Source organism: Nicotiana tabacum, chromosome 2 (assembly GCF_000715075.1).
Source record: "Nicotiana tabacum cultivar K326 chromosome 2, ASM71507v2, whole genome shotgun sequence".
In the NCBI taxonomy this organism is placed as follows: Eukaryota; Viridiplantae; Streptophyta; class Magnoliopsida; order Solanales; family Solanaceae; genus Nicotiana; species Nicotiana tabacum.
This window is the reverse complement of record NC_134081.1, coordinates 41,833,953-41,853,262: the sequence shown is the minus strand read 5'-3', so window position 1 is coordinate 41,853,262 and position 19,310 is coordinate 41,833,953. Positions and strand designations below refer to the sequence as shown.

The 19,310-nt window shown below is 38.5% G+C and overlaps 1 protein-coding gene across 1 annotated transcript; it reads left to right on the top strand.

The window, feature by feature from the left end:
* The first annotated feature begins 13,145 nt into the window (after window positions 1-13,145).
* LOC107785725 (uncharacterized) lies at window positions 13,146-13,526 on the top strand. The gene has a single exon (XM_016607093.1). It carries the CDS (start codon window positions 13,146-13,148, stop codon window positions 13,524-13,526), a length of 381 nt encoding a protein of 126 aa, XP_016462579.1.
* Window positions 13,527-19,310: the final 5,784 nt, after the last annotated feature.

Sequence of the window (19,310 nt, the reverse complement as noted above, 5' to 3'; positions counted from 1 at the left end):
ACAAAGTTATCATGCCATTTGATGGCGTCTTCTCGAACTTGATCCACCCGAGGCCGTGGTGGCCTTGTCGACCCGCTAACAACCTACTTTCTCTTAGCTTGCCAGGAAGAACCTTCACCTTGCTTGCGTTTTTTGGGAGGGGGAGTAGTGGCGGAGGACTTTCCCACCCCCTTTCCTTTGGCGACACTTTCACAAGCCATAACAACCTACACACGACAAACACAAAGGTGAGAATGAATCAAGAAATTCGTCCAAGGTTATCGTGAGAGGCGAAGGTGACCCCACACTTAAAATCGAAGGCTATGTATAATCTACTCACAATAGCGGTTCAACATACACTAATGTTTCATCACAAAACGATAGGTACTCAAGACTTCTCCATGCCACCATTCAAGTAGGTGAACATGGTCATAACTTAACCGTAGTGCAAGCAAGCAATGCTAGAGTCCAATTTACTACACTAATATAGTACATTAACTACTACTTACAAGAGTTTACAATAAGACACAATACCTCCAAAGACCCCACACTTCGCCCAACCACATATACAATAACACTCGGCTACTTAGAATTCACCAGTGTTCAATTCACACTCTTAGGCATTTTAGCAAACACCTTGTGGGCATCAATTTTGCTTTTCTTATTGCAACATTGGTGGAACAAGGTGGCCCTCCCAAATTGACATGAAGTAGAGAGAATTGTAGTTTACTACTTCAAATACAACTTCACAACCAATATTGGCAACTAATTTCGTGCACAATAAGGCCACCCACCATAAGAACAAAACATGTCAAAGAGACCTAGGTGATTGGGGGTTGTTGGACAAAGAAAACTAAAAATATACTAAGAAATTACAAATTACAAGGAAAAGGATAACAAGAAGAATATACCTTTGAGTCTTGAGATGAAGGTTAGCAACAAAATTTGAAGAATTTGAGAGAGAAGGATAGAGAGAGCAATGGCGAGAAAGAGAGACAGAGTGGGGGTCGTTTGAGAGTTACGGGAGAGGGTGGGTGGGGTTTTGGGTTAGAGTTATTTTAATTTAGGTGAGGGTTGGGTTTGGTTAATTGGTTGTGGGTTAGTATGTGAGAAGGAATGGGTAGTTGGGTCGGGTTAATGGGTGTTGGGTCTAAAAAAAATGAAAAAGAAACAAAAAAAATTTTTTTTACACCTTACCTGACACCTAGCCCAGCGCCCCACGCTGGGCTTGGCGCTGAGGGTTGTGATGCTTCTGTAAAGTGCGCCCCAGGCAGTGTGGGGCGCTGACCTGGGCTCTCTCTCTCTATATATATATATATATATATATATATATATATATATATATATATATATATATATATATATATATATATTATTTTTTTTTTTTTTCAAATATAAACAACCCTTAACCCGAGCATTCAATACATACATTATACACACCAACACCATTCCTGCCTATGATTTCTATAACTACAAAGAAAATAAAACCTTTGTACTCTCAATAAAATAAAACAAAAAAACTAAGCTACGAAAGCATTAAAAATTGGGTTGCCTCCCAACAAGCGCCTGATTTAACGTCGCGGCACGACTCAACACGTTTTCAAGCATCGGCTAAGTCCAATGAGGTCTTGTGACGTACAATGTCACCACTCCAATAATATTTTACTCTCTGCCCATTTACCAAGAAGGTACCACTTGAGCTCGTATCACGCAATTCCACCGCTCCATGAGGCCTCACACTTACCACAACGAAAGGACCTACTCATCGAGACTTAAGCTTTTCAGGGAAAAGCTTCAACCTCGAATTAAACAAGAGAACTTCTTAACCTGGCTCAAACTCACGATGTTGGATGTGCTTGTCATGCCACCTCTTGGTCTTTCCTTTATACAATTTGGCATTTTCATATGTGTGCAACCGAAACTCATCAAGCTCGTTAAGTTGTAACAACCGCTTCTCGCCGGCTAATTCCATATCAATATTTAGCTTTTTAATCGCCCAATAGGCTTTGAGTTCAAGCTCAACGGGCAAGTGGCACGCCTTCCCATAAACTAACTTATACGGAGAAGTACCTATGGGGGTCTTGTATGCAGTTCGATATGACCATAATGCGTCATCAAGCTTTCCGGCCCAGTCCTTCTTATTTCCACTTACCGTTTTCTCTAGAATCTGCTTCACCTCTCTATTTGACACTTCCACTTGACCACTCATTTGGGGGTGATAGGCGGTGGCAACCTTGTTCTTAACTCCGTACTTTGCTAGAATATTATTCAACAATTTGTTACAGAAGTGAGTTCCTCCGTCACTTATCAGCACCTTTGGAGTCCCAAAGCATGTGAAGATGTGCTTCTTTACAAAGTTTACCACTACCTTTGCATCATTAGTAGGAAGAGAAATGGTTTCCACCCACTTAGACACATAGTCGAATGCCACCAAGATGTACCTGTGACTATTAGAGTATGTGAACGGTCCCATGAAATCAATTCCCCAAACATCAAAGAGCTCTACGGCCAAAATATTTTGCAAGGACATCTCGTGCTTCTTCGTGATTGTTCCGGTTCTTTGGCACCTGTCACACTTTTTAACAAAGTCGTGTGCATCCTTAAACAATTTTGGAAAATAGAAACCCGATTGCAGCACTTTTTGGGAAGTTTTGTCCCCACCATGGTGACCTCTATATGGAGAAGCATGACAGTCATGCAATATCGCATTCATCTCCTCCTTAAGGACACACTTTCGTACCAACTGATATGCGCACTGCTTATATAGGAATGGCTCATCCCACATGTAGATCCTCACATCATGTAGAAACCTTCTTCTTTTATCAGGTTTCAATTCTGGTAGCATCACCCCACTTACAATAAAATTCACATAATTTGCATACCACGGGGCTTCACTCGAGGTGATTGCTAATAACTGCTCAACAGGAAATATTTCTTTGATTGACCCTCCTCAGCTACATGGTCCCGATTTTCTAATCTGGGTAAGTGATCAGCCACTTGATTCTCTGTTCCTTTTCGATCTCTGATCTCTAAGTCAAATTCTTACAAGAGGAGGACCCATCGAATTAGCCTTGGCTTGGCATCTCTCTTTTCAAACAAATACGTTATAACTGAGTGATCAGTGTAGATGATGACTTTGGTTCCCACTAGATAAGATCTGAATTTGTCAAACGCCCACACCACTGCAAGCAACTCTTTTTCAGTGATAGTATAGTTCATCTGGGCTGGATTCAGAGTTTTGCTCGCGTAATAAATGTAGTAAAATATTTTCTCCCTCCTTTGCCCCAAAATAGCTCCAATTGCTATGTCACTCGCATCGCATATCAACTCAAATGGCTGCGCCCAATCCGGGGCAATGATAATTGGTGCAGTTACCAATCTTCCCTTCAGCTTCTCAAATACTTTCAAACAAGTATCATCAAACTTGAAGGGTATATCTTTCTCAAGGAGCCTGCACAAAGGAGAATAAAATTTTTGAAAAATCTTTAATGAAATGACGATAAAAACCTACATGACCCAAGAAACTGCGAATGCCTTTGACGGATATCGGTGGGGGCAATTTTTCAATCGCTTCCACCTTTGCTTTGTCCACATGCAAACCATTTTTGGACACCTTGTGCCCCAAGACTATACCTTCACGTACCATGAAATGACACTTTTCCCAGTTTAGCACCAAGTTTGTTTCTTCATACCTAGCAAGCACTTTATCAAGGTTCATTAAACAATTATCAAAAGAATACCCAAACATAGAAAAATCATCCATGAACACTTCCACAAATCTTTCAACCATGTCAGTAAAAATAGCCATCATATACCTTTGAAAAGTCGCAGGTGCATTACAGAGACCAAAGGACATTCTCTTAAACGCATACGTGCCATAGGGACACGTAAATGTAGTTTTCTCTTGGTCCTCTAGGGCTATAGCAACCTGATTATACCCCGAATAGGCATCTAGGAAACAGTAGTATTCCTGTCCAGCTAATCTATCAAGCATTTGATCAATACAGGGGAGGGGAACGTGGTCCTTTAGAGTGGCATTGTTCAATTTTCTATAATCTATGCAAATTCTCCACCCAGTGACAGTTCTTGTGGGAATCGGGTCATCATTTTCATTAACCACTACAGTCATCCCCCCTTTCTTAGGCACACACTGGACGGGGCTTGCCCATTTGCTATCAGAGATTGGAAATACAATACCTGCATCAAGCCACTTAATCACTTCTTTTCTTACCACCTCTTTCATGATTGGATTTAGGCGGTGTTGTTGCTCTACACTTAACTTGTATCCGTCCTCCATGAGTATTTTATGCATGCAGAAAGCTGGACTAATGCCTCTAATGTCAGACATCGTCCACCCAATTGCTCGCTTGTGCTCACGTAGCACTCTCAACAGCCTTTCTTCCCGCAATTTAGACAAGTCAGAAGAAACAATAACATGTAAAGTGTCAGAACCACCAAAATAAGCATATTGAAGGTGAGGGGCAGGGGTTTAAGCTCCAATTTTGGAGATTCTTTAATCGACGGCTTTGCAGGAGGCCCACTTGGCCTATTTAGGGGCTCAAAGGGGTTTAATCCCTACATGTAATCACATGATGCATCTAGGATATTCATCATCTCTTCAACGTCATCATCAATCTCCAAGCTACCGAACAACATGAGTGCTTTCTCTAGAGAGTCATCTAGATATACACTCGTGTCAATAAGTTGCTCATCCAGCACCATAACAGATATCATAGAGAGCTCCTCATAATGGCGGGGAAGTTGGATCGCCCTGTAGACGTTAAAGACTGCTTCCTTGTTATCCACCCTCATAATCATTTTTCCCTTTCTCACTTTAATAATTGCATCACCTGTAGTCAAAAGAGGTCATCCCAATATGATTAGAACTTGTTCACCAGCCTCATAATCTAGGACAATGAAGTCTGCTGGGAAGATGAATTTCCCAATTTGTAGCAACACATCTTCAATCACTCCTTCAAGGTAGGCTATGGACCTATCAGCTAGTTGCAACATCAAAGTGGTTGGTCTTGGAGCTCCCAGATCCAATTGTTTGAACAAGGACAAGGGCATCAGATTTATGCTTGCCTCCAAATCACAAAGAGCACAACCCACATCGATATTACCAATTTGCACAAGGATGGTGAAGCTGCCAGGATCCTTAAGCTTTTGAGGAAGCTTGTTTTGGACCCGTGAAGTGCACTCCTCAGTAAGTGCGATTGTCTTGAATTCAGTAAATCTCCTCTTGTGAGCCACTATATCCTTGATGTACTTAGCATACTTTGGAATTTCGTGAAGTACATCTACCAATGACATATTCAATTGAACCTGGCTCAACATAGAGAGAAATTTGTTGAACATGCGATCATCATTCTTCTTCTGCAATCTTTGGGGGAAAGGTGGTGGTGGCCTTGTAGTATTCACTTGCTCTGAACTTGCATCATGTTTCTTTGACTTATGTGTTGCCTTAGGAATCAACTCCCCCTCAGGTATAGGCTTGTACTTTCTCTTCTTTGGCACTTCTTCTAATTCCCTCCCGTTTTTGAGTGTAACTGCATTAACTTGAGGGTTCTTCTCTGTATCACTGGGAAGAGCGCCTGCAGGTCTAGTATTTTGATTTGACGTTAACTGCCCCATTTGTCTCTCGAGATTTCTGAAATCGGTCAGGAGTTGTTGGTTGTCAAGCAGAAGCTTCTTCAACAAGTCATTTGTGCTTTCCTCTACTCTCTGGGGTGGCTTCTGAGGTTGATTAAAATTTCCTTGGGGACTATAATGATTCTGAGTCGGCTGATTTCCACTGCATGAGAAGGTAGGATGATTCTTCCAATTTGGATTGCAAGTGTCCCCATATTGTGCATGCTGGTTCATCAGACCTCTAATCTGTTGCCCCACATAATAGATAGATTCAGGATTCGTGGGGCACATGTCACTCGTGTGACTATCACCACATAATTCGCAGCAAGTAGACATCTGTTGAACATGATGCATCTGTTGTGTTTGGTGCATTGTCATTCTATTCATCTGATTTGCCAATTTTGCTATATTTGTTCTCATGACTGAGAAGTCATCAAGCTCAATTACACCGGCTGCTTTCTGTTTAATTGCTCTTCGTGATTCCCCATCTCCTTGCCAATTATGATCATTAGCAGTTAAATTGTTTAGCAGGAGCTGGATTTCACTATACTGCCTCACCATGCAACAACCGAGTGAACCCGGCCGAGCAAGCCTATTAGATTTTCTTCTACCCAAACTAATTCATGAATAAAGAGAATACATATTTTCGTTAATCAAACAATAAAGTGATCATGTCTGCAATACCAATTTCTTACCATTAGTTACTTCATTTTAGAGTCTCAAATTTGACACACATTTTCATGGTCTAAAGTGGAACAAGTAATTCAAACACAACATAACATGGTTTGACTTCCCCAGCACCAATATAGAACCCACACTATGTCTACGGAGCCTCTAATAGATACAGAAAAGTATTATAATAATGCCGACAACATGGCCCCAGCTATACCTCAAACACAATACACAAGGAACAAAAGATACATGACCCTGAAATAAAGTGGGGCTTACCAAGTCTGCTGGCAAGAGAGTGTACCGCTATCACTGATCAGTGTCTCCTGCTGTGAAACCAGGACAAAAGGCACGTTAGTACATATGGAATAGTACTAGTATTAATGATAAAACACTCCCTCAATAAAATGGTAAATAATACGAGCAAGTACAATCATAATATCAGTGAAGCCTCAAATAACGTCAAACCTCAAATTAGGATCAAGACAATGTTCAAATAAATTTTCATATTTTTAAGTTGGGAGGTCTTTAGTACCAATATGCCACCATTCACGATTCTAATATTCACAATACCAATACCACCGTACTTTTAGCACGGAGTCCAATCACGACCCGACCGGTTAGGCCATATCATTAGAGACATCAACCGCAATCATAATTATGTTCCACGAGTTCAGGGCGTGACAAACTTGGTATCATAGCCTAAGGTTTTAAAGTGTCCTAGGATGTCTCGGGGCCGTGTCTAGTAGAGTCCTTCTTATCGGTGTGTTGTTGACCACATCTATAATTAGGATGCTATTTGGGCATTTAGGAATAATACCCTTCTTTCATGTTCTCGATCGTGCGATAAAGCTTATTATAAGATTGTTCCTCCTTTAACTCTTTCTTTGCTCTAACTTTCAGTATATGGCGCTAAGAAGAAGGCAAAAACTAGCCAAAGATCCAATGTCACCCCAGGAGTGGCAGTTGATTCTATATTTAATGATGCGGGTGAGCACCCAAGGAGTGAGAATATTACTCCAGTTACTACACTCTCTGATTCTACTACAACTTATCAGACCGCACATGTCCCTACACCTACTGAGGGTGCAACGGTCCCTCCAATTCTCCCACAAGCTAAATCAAGATTCATCTTTGATGTCTTGTCTAGCCCGTTAACGAAAGTATGACCCAACACCTCATCAGTCTGACAATGATGCGGGCAGTCTCTAAGTAGCTTCTTGTATCTTTCCCAAGCTTGACGAAGAGTCTCACTATCCTGTTGTTGGAACCCAAGAATCTGGCTCCTCAATGACTTTGTCTTCTTAGTGGGGAAAAACTTGATTAAGAATTTCCTTGCTAGATCATCCCAAGTGTGGATTGAGTTCGTAGGCTCCTTTTGCAACCATTCCTTAGCTTCCCTCAGCAATGAAAAGGGAAACAATGTCATTCTGACATAGTCCTTGGAAACGTTCGGATAATTGTAAGTGTCCATAGTTTCCTGGAAGTTCTGAATGTACCTCTGCAGGTCTTCATGAGATAGACCCACATATTGCCCCGTGGACTGAATCAGTTGTACCATGTACTGTTTGACTTCAAAATACCCCGTGATATCACGCTTCACAGTAGCCTGAGTCATATTAGCAAGATTGGGCCTTGCGGATTCTATCACCGGACGCTCTTCATTACCTACCATCTCTATTGGCAGTGGTTGAACTACGATGTCCAACTCTCTTTTTATTCTAGTTATAGCTTCGACTTCCCTCCTCACTCTATGAAGTGTTCGTTCAATTTCAGGATCAAGAGGAAGGAGGTTGTTTGTGCTTCTACTCCTATGCATTCAAGAGAAAAGCCTGCGTTAACACAAACAAGGCAAACTAAAAATTAAAACTTGAACAAATGACTAATAAAAGCTTAACTCAGTCAAGTAGCTAATTTCTAAGTCCCCGGCAACGGCGCCAAAAACTTGTTGCGACCAAACACACTCACGCAAGTATACTGGTTCGTCAAGTAATAGAGTAGTGAGTAGAGTATAGTTCCCACGAAGACTTATGATTAACTTTTGACTAATTCAAACTCAAACAAATTATCGATTCAAGAGATTTCTTACAAAATGTGTAAGTGACTAATTTACTACCTAAAAATGATCAAGCAATGATATAACTAGAGATCAACCACAATACTTAAGCAATTTCGGATAACAATCAGTAGGAGAGGATATTCCAGGGTCACAGGCTAGCTAACAATCATGTTGCGTTCTTGGCTTAAAATGACTAATTGATTTATCTGGATTGTTGATTGGCAAGGTTGATATTACTCATAAGAATCTGTCGAGTTCTTATTCGCCTATTCAAGATAACTTAATTCCTATATGTCTATGGAACTAAGATTAACAAGAATGCATTTACACTTCCTGTATTTCAACCAAGCAAGGCAATTAGGTATATTTCTATCCTAATTGCGAATCTGTTCCCCGGTGCCCGGGTTCAAGAACCCGCTCAATTTATCTCTATGTGCAATCTAAAATTCTCACTTTTGAGTTCCACTCTAGATTCGTAGATAGTATTTCATTGTTAGCTACTCAGCATAATAATTTAAAATAGAATTAAATAAATAACCCAATATGATAAAATCAAACTCGTCAATTTAAACTTCAAACATCAACATTCATGTAGCACCCATGACCCCAGAACAATAGGGTTCTTAGCCACTCATGTTCATACAATCAACAAAAATAATGTTTTCAAACATAAAATTAATGAATACTAGAGGAAGTATGGAAGAATTGATCAAATCCGTGCTCTCGAGTATTTCGTACTTTTGTTTTTCTCTCAAAGTCACGCCCCCTCTCAAAATAGGTTTAGGTTGGCTTTATTTGAGTTGGGGGCGTCTTGGGGTCAAAATAACCGAGTCCTAGTAGAAATAGGACATGTTCACATTTTGAGCGTCCAGGGCAGCGAGGGGCACTGGCCCTGGCGCTCAGCTTCCCAAGTTTCTATTTTGTGCGCCACAAGCAGCACCCCACGCTGCCGGTGGCCCTCAAATGTGCACTTTTGCATTTTCTTCCCGTTTTCGCTCCAATTCGCGCACTTTCATCCCAAATCGCATCCGAATGATTCCTACACGTAGAAATACCATAAATTAGCACAAATCATCATATTATACATCCGAAATATACGAGACATGAGCATAATGCAAGGCAATATACATCAAAATATGCATACATTAAGCTGAATATCAGGTGGTGCGACACTCGCACAATTCCGCAAAAATTCTAAGCATGTACATTAATATGTGAAAAAAAGCGGATAATATTTTAAGTGGCACCTGCAATGCGCAAAGTAGCTCTGGGTGCCACTGCTTCATTGAGGACTTTGTTATATATCCGAGTTCGAAACCACGCGTAGACACTCTGACAACCCTTTATTTCCCTAAGTCCTCACTTCTCTTTCTTCCTTTTTATTGTCCATTGTTGCACCCTTTATTTCTCTAGGACCTCACTTCTCTTTCTTCCTTTTTATTCTCCATTGTTGCACCCTTTATTTCTCTAGGACCTCACTTCTCTTTCTTCCTTTTTATTCTCCCTTCTCCCTAAATTTCTCTCTCTCTCTCTCTCTCTCTCTCTCTCTCTCTCTCTCTCTCTCTCTCTCTCTCTCTCTTCATATATATATATATATATATATATATATATATATATATATATATATATATATATAGAGAGAGAGAGAGCTTCTTCTTCTTCTTTTTATTTTAAATTTATTTACACCACCCATCATTTTGTTTCTACAATTAAAACTTACTTAATAAAAATCTTTCTTTGATAAATAATCTGAATTGATTTTAGTTGAACATACATTTTCTCTCTTTGTAATGACGCGACATTGATCTATTGGTGTATAATATTGTAACCACTCAACTGGTTGTTTTGAGCATTTGCATTCCATTCAGCTGTTTGAAGTCTTGAGTAGCTTCATATGATGCATTATGACTTGTATAAATTGCCAGTTTTGGTTTTCAGGTGATTCATGATTGATTTGGATGAATGACTCTCAACTAGGAAGCTTTAAGTTGGAAGAGTTGACCAAGTTTGACTTTTATGTAATTGAACTCGGATCTGAGTTTTGATTGGTCGTTTAGGTCCGGATAGTGATTTTGGACTTGGGCGTATCGCCGAATTTGCATTTGGACATTTCTAGAAGGTTTCGGCACTATTTGGCGAAAGTCGGTAATTTGAAGGCTTGGAAAGTTCATAAGTTCGACCGGAAGTTGACTTTGATACTATCGGGTCCAGATTGTTATTTTGGAAGTTGGAATCGGTTCGGTATGTCATTTGAAACTTGTGTGCAAAATTTGAGGTAATTCCGAGTTGATTTGGAAAGTGAAAGTTCTAAAGTTTATAAAATTAGATTTGAGGTGCGATTCGTGATTTTGATGTTGTTATTGTTGGTATATACTATTAACCGTGCAGTTTAGACATAGTATTGTATTTTATTCTTTATGGAATAATTATTTATTTAATTTATTCAATTCAGTAAAGTACTATTTTAAATAGATCATTTGTTACATGTGTGTCCTTTAGTTATGTAGTAGACAATTTAGTGTATGGAGTCTTAGCTCATACACAGAAGATTAAATTGTCGGTTCTCATAATTAATAAACTATGTTCACAATCAAAGATATTATTGGAAAAAATATCTTGATGATTGTAGCACAAGATTATAGTATAATTTGTCTTGATTATGAGAGTGGTTTTACTCCGACTTCTTGTGCTAGTATACTTAGTGTATATTGAACAGACCAAGTAGAGAAAAGATGTTTTGTACTGAATATATATAAAATATTTTCTCTAATTCATTAAATGAGCTTATACTCCTAATCTTGATATAATTATTATGATCAATGTGATTTGTTTATTATTTTGATTTATCAAAAGGTACAACTCTATTCAAAGTTAGTGTATACCTAATAGATTGGACAATAACGAATAGCATTTGTGAAATAAAAATTAGTTGATAGAATCCATGCCTCGATTTTGAGTTTGATGATACCCCTTTATGTAAGCTTATAAGTTTATATGCGAAAACCCGGCCGGTGAATTTTGTATTCGTCACATGAAATATTTTAACCGGATTTATAGAATATTTAATTAGTTGATTAAATTAAATTATTAGTGATTTAATTTAATTAACTAGTATTTGTGATCTTAACATGGGGAGTTAAAATAAGTGTTAGTGAATTTTCGAAATTCATATTGAGGAGTTCAATTGTAGTTTTTAGTGGAATAAACTGCAATTAATTATAGTAGGAATTAATTCATCCAAATTTTTGAATTATGCTATAATTGGTAGCCTCTTACTATTTTTGTGGTCCCTGCTATACCTAGTAAAAACCTGGACTGGCATGGGTAAAAGAAGAGACTAGCATGGATTCTACTTGCACAAGCCCTCTTTGGCTGAAAAACGAGTCTACATAAGGAAGACATTTTTCACCCAATGACTTACATTTAGAGTTGTATTGTTCTTGCCCACTCAAAGAAAATTCGTCCAAGGTCTTATTAGGCCCATAGCAGAAGACTGCAGCCCTGGATTATTGCTCTGAGGAGGACCTGTGCAACGTTTTCAAGAGGTTAGTGGTTCCTAATCTCGTAATTATATCATTATCTAGTTTACAAGCATGTGATGCCTGGATTGAATGCTTTCTTCCGCTGCGCATGTTCTAACAATTGGTATCAGATGCCGTCTTACATCTAACTAGATAATGTAATACAACATGAATAGAGTAATATTAAAATATGTTGTTTAATGATACATGTTTAGTATGATTATTCTATGTCAAAAATAGTGTCTGTTTTAATTAGTATTTTAATTCTAAAATTATGGATTAATATACATATGCATAAACAATGGTGTTATATTTAATCACAATCTATTTTATTGCGGTTTTGTTGAATAACAGTGTTGTTTTTAATAAAAACGTGACTGTTTTTGAATACTATCTATTCTGTTATTATGGATTAATATATATATGCATAAACAATGGTATTTTATTTCATGACAATCTGTTTTAGTTGAGTTTTTGTCCATAATCACAGTATTATTTTAATAAAAACGTGACTGTTTTGAATACTATTAGTTCTGAAATTATAGATAAATATATAGAATTATGAACAGTGGCATTTTGAACGGGTGAAAATAGTGTTGTTTTTTCCATATTTGTTCGAAGTTGTTTTTATATAACACTGTAATAATAATATTATTTTGAGTTCTGAAATCATGGATTAACATACATAAGTATTCGGGGTAGGTTCATCAGAAACGACCCAGTGTGCAATACTCATGAGCTTTGATCACGATGTACGTCGTTCTTTGCGCATTCGGGGTCGTTTAGATGGGTTTTTGGCCATTTTTCTATTTTCTGAAAATTGTTTTTAATAATTTTTTTTAAAGAAAATAGTGTTGGTAGGGTTCAATTCCCATGGTTCCCAATCATCTTTTACAGTAATATAATGAATTTATATGTTGACATAGGTCTTCTTCCACATCAGATAAATTCATTATAGATGATTGCTGTAGTTTTGCCTCTAGTTATTTGATTACTTGTATTAACTCTCCAACTGAGTTATATGTTGATTCAATGAAACTAGAGTTTATAAAAGTGATATTTACCTATCTTAAATTAACAGTTTACTCTCCATCTGAGTTGATCCTGTTTTAATTTATGGAGTAAATATCTTATATAACTCATATATTTTGCATGAATAGTTAAGTTTCCCTAACGAATCTAACTGTTCAATGAGATGGTTATATGTGTAATGTACTATTATGAATTTAACTATTCTTATTACATAACTAACGATCTATTTAATGTGAATAACTCTCAGATTAACCATGTCTTCATTCAACCCACTTACCTCAATTTTGAACCAAAACAAATTAGAAGGACCGAATTATGTTGAGTGGAAAAGGAACCTTGATATTGTCCTTACTGCTGAAGGTTACAAATTTGTAATCACTGAGGAGTGCCCAGAAAAATCTGATGAAGATGCTACTGATGATCAGTTTAAGGCCTATGACAAATGGGTCAAGGCTGATGAGATGTCGCGATGCTACATTCTTGCCTCTATGGCGAATGTTTTGCAACATCAGCATCAGTCTATGAGGTCTGCTTATGACATGCTCGAAAATCTAAAAGAGATGTTCGGTGAGCAAAATCGTGCGGCTAAGCAGACATCCATGAAATCCCTTTTGAACACTAAGATGGCTGAATGATCATCGGTAAGGGAACATGTTCTGAAGATGACGGGTCTTCTGAATGAACTGGAGGTCCTTGGAGCTGTGATTGATAAGGAATCTCTAGTTGAGATGGTCCTGCAGACTCTGTCTGACAGTTTTCAACAATTTCGCTTGAACTATAATATGAACAAAATAGTTTGTCACTGGAAAAATTATTGAATGAGTTGCAAGCGATAGAATCTATTATCAAATAGCAAAATCCAGTTGTGGCACTGAATGTTGAGAAAGCTTTGGTTTCTAAGTCGAAAATTGATAAGAAAGAGAAGAAGGCTCAAAAGGTTTTGGCACCTGGAGGTGCGGCTGGTGTGAAAAAGCCCAAAGGAAAGTGCTATCAATGCAAACAACCTGGGCATCACAAAAAGCAATGCCTTGCCTATCTGGCAAAATTGAATAAGCAAGGTAATTCGAATTTAAATGTCATTAAAACTTATTTAGCAGCTGTCTCTACCATATTTTGGTGTGTAGATTCAGGAGGCACTAATCATATCTACACCACTTTGCAAGGATTTCAGGAAACGCGACGGCTAAGTGAGAATGAAGTTTGTATTTTTCAAGCCAATGGCGAGCCAGCACCAGCTTTAGCATTAGGAGATATTAGAGTTTCGTTTAGTAGGGATAGAATTTTAGATTTGGAAGATGTTCTCTATGTACCTTCCATTAGAAGGAATTTGATTTTGGTTTCGAAAATAATGGATGCTGGTTATAATGTTTATTTTGCTAATAAATCTGCTGTTATTAAGTTTAATAAATATTTTATCTACACTCCTGCTAGAGTACATTGACCTTTTTATTCTTAATATATCTCCTCATGTGATACAACAACCAAAAGAATGAAATAACATTAATCTGCCACATAAAAGAAAACGTATTTCTGAATTGAGCCATACTTATTTGTGGTACTTACGTCTAGGTCATATAAATCTAAATAGGATTTCGAGATTGGTCTCTGATGGACCTTTGAGTTCATTGAAAGTGAAGTCACTGCCAACATGCGAATCATGTTTAGAAGGTAAAATGACCAAGAGATATTTTTCCTCAAAAGGAAATAGAGCCAGCTATAAGTTAGAATTAATTCACTCTGATTTGTGTGGACCAATGAATATACAAGCAAGAGGTGGTTTTGAGTATTTTGTGATTTTCACATATGATTACTCAAAATATGAATACATTTATCTGTTGCGCCGTAAGTCTGAATGCTTTGAGAAATTCAAAGAATTTAAGACGGAAACGGAGAAACGACATGATAAATATATCAAAGCATTGCGATCTGATCGTGGTGGTGAATACCTTTCTGAGGAATTCATTAAATACTTATCAGATTATGAAATTACATCTCAATTATCTGCCCCAGGAACACCCCAACAAAATGGTGTGGCAGAAAGAAGAAATAGAACCCTTATGGAAATGGTTAGATCAATGTTAAGTTATACCAATTTGCCTTTTTATTTTTGGGGATATGCTTTAGAAATAGTAAATTACATTTTAAATTTGGTTCCTTCAAAGTCAGTACCTTCAACTCCAGTAGAATTGTGGACTGGGCGCAAGCCAAGTTTATGACACATTCGGGTTTGGGGTTGTCCAGCACATGTGTTGAAAGGGAAAGCGGATAAATTGGAATCGAGGACTGAAGTATGCATTTTTATTGGATATCCAAAAGGAACTAAAGGCTGTTTATTTTATTGTCCCATAAAAAAGGTAATTGTTACGACAAATGCCAGATTTTTAGAAGAGGACTATTTAATGAACCATATTCGTAGAAGTAAACTAGTTTTACAGGAATTAAGTAATGGAGTAACTAATGAGTCATCTTTGGAACGTATTCCTGAAGCCATTATTGACATACCACTGCATTATCATAGTGGGAGAAATGTCAATAGGCAGCAGAACGCACAAGAGCAATTGCCTGACATCTCACTACCCCAAAGTAGTGGGAGTAATGTTGAGAAACCTCAGATTGTTGAGCAACCTGAAATTGTTCTGCAACCTGCACTCCAGGAAGAAGTTAATGATATCCCAACACCACAAGGTGTGGAGGATAATGTTGAGGCTTCAGTTCCGAAAAATGATGTTGTGATTCAACAACAAAATCAGACTGCGCCTGTAGTGACTAGTCGTAGTGGGAGAATTATTAAAAAACCTGTCCGGTTTGCGCTCTTGGGAGAATCTTATGATAGAATCTCTAAAGATCCTAATAGAGAACCTCTTAATTACGACGAAGCACTACAGGATACATACGTTGATAAATGGGTTGTTGCTATGAAATCTAAAATGCAGTTCATGTAATCCAATCAAGTCTGGGATCTTGTAGAATCGCCTACTGGAGTCAAACCCATTGGTTGTAGATGGATCTATAAGAAAAAGAGAGGAGTGGATGGAAAAGCACAAACTTTTAAAGCTAGGCTTGTTGCAAAAGGGTTTACTCAAAAAGAAGGGATCGATTATGAGGAAAATTTTTCGCCAGTAGCCATGCTTAAATCCATTAGGATTCTCTTATCCATTGCTGCTCATTACGATTATGAGATTTGGCAAATGAATGTCAAGACGACTTTCATTAATGGAAGTCTTGATGAGTGCATCTATATGGCACAACCAGCTGGTTTCATTAAAAGTGGCAATAAGCACATGTTGTGTAAATTAAAGAAATCCATTTATGGGTTGAAACAAGCTTCTAGAGCATGGAATACTTGTTTTGACACATCGATTAAAACCTTCGATTTTGATCAATGTGAAAACGAGTCTTGTGTCTATAAGAAGTTAGATGGAGATAAAGTTACATTTTTGGTTTTGTATGTAGATGATATTTTGCTCATAGGAAATAATGTGAGCATGTTGAATTCAGTAAAGGAATGGCTGTCCTCGCGTTTTGATATGAAAGACTTGGGATAAGCGGCACATATCCTTGGGATCAAGCTTATGCGTGATCACAAGCAAAGGATATTAGGCTTATCCCAAGCACTTTATATTGATACTATTCTCACCAGGTTTAGCATGCAAGATTCCAAGAAAGGTTTTCTCCCTTTTAGGCATGGAATCTCTTTGTCAAAAGATCAATCCCCAAAAACGACTGATGAGATAGAAAAGATGAAGGCGGTCCCTTATGCTTCTGGTGTAGGGAGTCTCATGTATGCTATGCTGTGTACTAGACCTGATATCTGCTTTGCCGTTGGCATGGTTAGTAGATTTCATTCTAATCCTGGACGAAACACTGGACTGCCATTAAACATATAATCAAGTACCTGAAAAGGACTAGGGATTATATGTTGTTTTATCACTCAAGTGATCTTGTACCTATTGGCTATACTGATTCACATTTCCAGTCAGATAGAGATTCTAGAAAATCTACCTCAGAATATATTTTTACTTTAGGAGGTAGAGCCATAAGTTGGAGGAGTATCAAGCAATCACGTGTTGCTGATTCCACCATGGAAGCTGAATATGTGGCTGCATCTGAGGCAGCTAAAGAGGTTGTTTGGCTCGGGAACTTTCTAAAAGTGCTTATTGTAGTTCCTTCGGTTCAAGCACCGATTGTACTTTATTGTGACAATAGTGGTGCAGTTGCAAACTTGAAGGAACCAAGAAGCCATAAAAGGAGTAAGCATATTGAGCGTAAATATCATTTAATTCGGGACATAACTCAAAGAGGTGATGCAAGAGTGCTGATGATTGCGTTAGAGGACAATTTGGCAGACCCGTTTACAAAGAGCTTGCCACAGAAGATATTTGATAAGCATGTAGAAGGAATGGGTGTTAGAGTTGTAGACGCATGGTTATGAGTCTAAGGGGGAGATTGTTGGGATATACTATTAACCATGCAGTTTAGACATAGTATTGTGTTTTATTCTTTATGGAACAATTATTTATTTAATTTATTCAATTCAATAAAGTACTATTTTAAATAGATCATTTGTTACATGTGTGTCCTTTAACTATTGTCACGACCCAAACTCCCTCCGTATAACGTCGTGACGGCACCTAGTCTCTACTACTAGGTAAGCCTAATAAATTGCGGAAATATAACAAAAATGAAAGTAAAACTTGGCAACTAACAACAGTGGATAACTGAATAACTAGTAACAATGCCGCTCGGCATGTACAATAACCAATACTCTATAATACACAGTCTTCTCAAAACCTGGAACATCGTAAGTCACAAGCTACAGTAGGAAACTAGTATTTCTATACACCAGAGTCTAACAAAAGAAGTACGGAAGGAAAATGTCATATGAGAGAATAGAGGGGGACTCCAAGGTCTGCGGACGCGGCTATACCTTGAAGTCTCCATACAGCAGCAAGCACTCTCAGCTAATAGCGAGGTTGATAAGTAGTAGCTGGATCTGCACACAAAAACATGTGCAGAAGAGTAGCATGAGTACACCACAACGGTACCCAGTAAGTGCCAAGCCTAACCTCGGTCGAGTAGTGACGAGGTCAGGTCAGACCCACTGGTATATAATAAATAAAGTAGGAGAATGTACAATATAATAAGAAACTAGAATTTAAACAAAGAGAACATAACAAAGTAGCAACGAAGAACTCACAGGGGTAAACAGCAGGGGATCTCCCGAGATACCGTCTCGTATTCCCAAAATAAATATATAGGGAGAACTCCCGAGGAACCTTCTCGTAGTCTCAAAAGTAAATGTGCAGGGAGAACTCCCGAGGAACCACCTCGTAGTCTCAAAAGTAAATATACAGGGAGAACTCTCGAGGAACTGCCTCGTAGTCTCAAAAGTAAATGTGCAGGGAGAACTCCCGAGGAACCGCCTCGTAGTCTCAAAAATAAATGTGCAGGGAGAACTCCCGAGGAACCGCCTTGTAGTCTCAAAAGTAAACACACAGCTCAACCGATAAATACCATAGTTAACAACAAGAATTTTACAGTTAAGGCTGATAAAGAACAAGGAAAAACAGACCTCCAAAAATCTCCAAAAAATTGACTTTCTCCATTTCAAGCCTAAATCAGCTACAGACCTCCAAAACACCATCCGAACATGCCCTAAGTCCAAAATCACCCAACGAAGCTAATGGAACCGATAAAACTCCATTCCGGAGTCGTCTTCACATAGTTCCGACTACGGTCCATATCCTAAAGCTTAAACCTCCATTTAGGGACTAAGTGTCCCAAAATACTGCAAAAACCTAAACGAAACCTCCAGGTAAGTCACAATAGCAGAAATAGATATGGGAGAAGCAGTTAATAGGGGATCAGGGCTATAACTCTCAAAACGACCGGCCGGGTCGTTAAATCCTTCCCCTCTTAAAACAATTGTTCATCCTCAAACGAGCATAAAGACATACCTGAAGTGGTGAAAAGATGAGGATAACGGCTGCGCATACCATGCTCGGTCTCCTAAGTTGCCTCCTCGACCGGCTGACCCCTCCACCGAACCTTTACTGACGTAATGTTCTTTGACCTTAGCTTTCTGACCTGCCTGTCCAAAATAGCCACTGGCTCCTCAACATAAGATAGGTCCTTGTTGAACTGGACTGAGCTGAAATTTAATACATGAGCCGGATTACCGTGATACTTCTGGAGTATAGAAATGTAGAATACTGGATGAACTCCTACTAGGCTAGGAGGTAAGGCAACCTCATAAGCAACCTCCCCAACACGCCGCAACACCTCAAAAGGACCAATGTACCTCGGGCTCAGCTTGCCCTTCTTTCCGAACCTCATAACGCCATTCATAGGCGATACCCGAAGCAAGACCCGCTCTTCAACCATGAATGCTACATCGCGAACCTTCCGATCCGCATAAC